Here is a 3,681-nt window from a genome sequence, read left to right as displayed (position 1 = left end):
CTCTACTTATTTCACTTGAGAATACTATCTCAACAGCCATTTATGAGCACTATTTAATTAATATTACATATTTAAGGTAAGCATTTAAAAATTTGCTGTGCATACTACAGTCTCTGTGCTCACAGTGTCTCAGACACTTATATTTTAGTTGAATCACTGTCAGGCCATCCGGGATTTCAGTATGGAGATAAAGGTTAGGGTTATAATTTTTCAGTATTACATGACATCGTGAGTGCGTATATGCACAGTTTGTTGTTTTTTTTGGGGGGGCATCTGGCAGAGCGTTAGGACCCATAAGCGATGAAGCATGATGTCAGTTGTAACAAGCAGATATTCTTAACCACTATCCAACCGTGAATCTTTATCCACATAGATCTTTAATATGAATATTTTTTGGTAATTCATTAAATATCGCCGGCTAAAAAGTAACTAGTAACTAGTACTCTGAGTAGTTTTTGAGAGGAGTACTTTGTACTTTTACTTAAGTACTGTTTTGACACCAGTACTTTTACTTGTAATTGAGTATTATTTCAGCAATGTAACAGTACTTATACTTAAGTACAAATTTTCAGTACTCTTTCCACCACTGCAAAAATGTGAACACGCATGTGAATATGTATTATGGTGTTTTTGTGAAAAATTACATACAGCACCTTTGATATAAATTAATACTACAATATTTTCCATGTACGATACATTTCATTGCAATTAACACGCAATTAAGTGTTTAAAATATTACATTCGGTTTGCATTTAAGTATTTTCTTTTAAAGTATATTATTTCTGTAATAACTACTGTTTTTAAATGTATGCTAAGTGTGCTTATTTTTCACAAGGGATGTTTTGTTTTATTCTACAAGTTGCCCCTTATTGGAAGCAGCCATGTTGAGAGTCAATTTTTTCCGTCCTCCATTTTTGACAACCTCCATTCTTGACACTTCTATAAGCATAATTTGCATTGTTATCAATCTTCAATAATCCACCTGACAGCCATAATAAACAACCCCACTATCTGAAGACTTGTAAACAGTTTTATCTGTAATTCAACAGAGCGTCTTAATCTTCAAGTTGAAAGTTTTATCATTTTAGAACTCTCAGTGAACTTAAAATATACAACGCAAGAGCATAGCTTGGGGGGAAAAATGTAAGCTCATTTATAGGGAAGAAGACATGCTGCATTCTATCACTTAAATACATCACTGGACTGAGAAGTCACTGGGCACTTGAAATATTCCTGTGTAAATATCTCTCTATAATGCTACATTACATTGACTTTTATGCCTGCATTTTTCTTAAAATTAACTTAAGCAAATATTTTTTGAAATACCACACATGCAATGTCCCTGACAGATAACACTAAAACAGGTGTCCAAAGAAATCACATCTGTCTGTAATAGCCCTAGGCTCGGTAAACAGCTAAAAAGTGTCAAGAAATACTGTATTTTCTGGATTATAAGTTATATTTCTTTTTAATCATCTGGAACATGCTGTTAACGTCAAGCACGTAAAACATGGAACAAAAAATCTTTTGCTAATCGACATTACAGCCCACTCATCATAACACTAAAATGCAGTCAATGAAACAGAAAAAGCTGCATAGCTCAGTTTAAACTGATTGTTGTACAGTATTGAAGAAAAACTGAAATGCAGTGGAAATGTGGAATCACTGAGTGTGATGATGGTGCTTTATTCTGATGAATTTGTGGTAAAGCACTTGGTGTTTAATAAATATTGTTTATAATGAATACTAATATGTTTATTTTATACTTCTGTTATTTGTTCTTGTTCTGTTCTGAATAGTGTTCAATAGAAGGATTTTTTGTGGAGCGAGAGGAACTAAAATGTTTGTATTGTTTATAATGTTCATTTACTGGTATCTTACATTATTTCTGGATATAACTATAAAATACGACTTATATATGTTTTTTTTCCCTAACAACACTGTGTGACTTATATATTCAGGTGCAACATTTTTTCTGGAAAATGGTACTTCCTGCCTGTCAGTGACGCAACAAAAAATACTCCAATCTTGATTGGCTGACTTTATGTAACTTCTGAGATTAAGATCAAGAGTCAGATTTTTGATCAGTTTGAATGAAATTTGTGTTAAGAAGGATAGCCCCACCTCTAAATAACACATGAAACATAAGGTGGTTTCCTTCTGTCTGAGAAGTGGACAGTTCTTGGCCAGAATAAATTGCCACGAAAAGTAAAATGTGTGGACTTGTGAGACTAGACCGAAGTTAGCAAACATCTGAAATCACTTACAGCAAATCTAACTGTCAATATCCAGTTAGCTAGCTAAAGTTGCTAGGAACCTGAAGCATTTCCTTATTTCCCTACGGTTACCTGAGAATCGCATGGAGCCTCCTCTTGTGAAGAGGGGTGGAGCCTGGAAGGTGTAGATGACATCACTCTCTGAGATACTCGTCATATCATCTTCATCAGAGAAAGAGCGCTGGAACCCATTTGAGTTCATCTCTGTCAAAATCACCTACAAGAGAAAGAGAAATGTTGATTTGAGAGTAAAACATCCTTGCACACCATGAAACGGATTATTCACATGAACAAGAATCTTGGGCCCTAGTAAAAAAAGAAGATTTCAGGTTCTTCTCAAGCCATTTTCCAAAAGCTGTTGTCACATCACAAATCCACAGATAAGGGGATTTTAGCTCAAACACTCAGCATGACGAACTATTAGATCTATTTCTATTGTTTTCTGTTTCACTCACTCACTCCATTACAATAGTTCACATCACTTTTTTGTTCTCTACCACACACACATACATTTACAAGTGTACACAGACACATGGGCTATATTACATATATTACAAATCATATACAAAAAAAATCACCTACCACCACAAGGGGGAGACACCATCTACATTAGTATATCAGTGCAAGATCCCCTGCTAATACAAGGCAAATTTTTACAAATTGCTAAGTAATACCTATTCTAAGCTCTGTGAAATAGGCTAAATAAAAATCTGTTGCCTGAACCCATCATATAATATTCAGTATTGAAATCTATCTGTAGTAAAGGCTAAGAAGGTAGTCAGTAATCCCTTTTCCCTTAAAGGGGTCATATGATGCGATTTCAATTTTTCCTTTCTCTTTGAAGTGTTACAAGCTCTTGGTGCATAAAGAAGATCTGTAAAGTTGCAAAGACTAAAGTCTCAAATCCAAAGAGATATTCTTTATAAAAGTTAAGTCAACCACGCCTACCTAAAACGGCTTGTTCTAACACGCCGCCCAAATGTCCACGCAAAGAAAGGCGGCGTAACTTTTATTCTCGCTGTAGTATTGTTGCAGCCGCCATGTCGTGAAGGCGCTGTGTGTTTCGTTGTGAAAGCGAAACTACTTTGTTTGGCCTTCCAAAAGGGGACGATATCCGCTTCGTCATGCCTGGAGCTGATCCGTGCTGGTCGTTGAGGAAATACATAAACTTCGCGCTGTGGATCGCCCGATTGGCTTTCACAGTGGATGAAGCAGAGTCCAGCCCGGGGTCGTCACACGTGGATGCCGCAAGCCCGCCGGCCACTCCTTCGTCGAATCCGCCGGCCGCCGCTCACTCTAGCCCTCTGGCCTCCGCTCACTCTAGCCCGCAGGCCTCCGCTCACTCAAGGCCGCCATGTGTGACGCTGTGTTTCGTTGTGAAAGCGAAACTACTTTGTTTGGCCTT

The 3,681-nt window shown here is 37.1% G+C and overlaps 1 protein-coding gene across 1 annotated transcript in view; it reads right to left on the bottom strand.

Moving 5' to 3' along the window:
• usp43a (ubiquitin specific peptidase 43a) overlaps positions 1 to 3,681 on the bottom strand; it is a 95,569-nt gene that overhangs the window by 34,000 nt on the left and 57,888 nt on the right. The window contains exon 6 of the mRNA XM_016506829.1: positions 2,349 to 2,493. Within this exon, the coding sequence (XP_016362315.1) occupies positions 2,349 to 2,493 (145 nt within the window). The remainder of the gene's footprint in view (positions 1 to 2,348; positions 2,494 to 3,681) is intronic.

Source organism: Sinocyclocheilus anshuiensis, unplaced genomic scaffold (genome assembly GCF_001515605.1).
Source record: "Sinocyclocheilus anshuiensis isolate Anshui unplaced genomic scaffold, SAMN03320099.WGS_v1.1 scaffold1477, whole genome shotgun sequence".
Taxonomy (NCBI): domain Eukaryota; kingdom Metazoa; phylum Chordata; class Actinopteri; order Cypriniformes; family Cyprinidae; genus Sinocyclocheilus; species Sinocyclocheilus anshuiensis.
The sequence above is the reverse complement of the archived record's forward strand: the minus strand, read 5'-3'. Positions and strand labels throughout refer to the sequence as shown.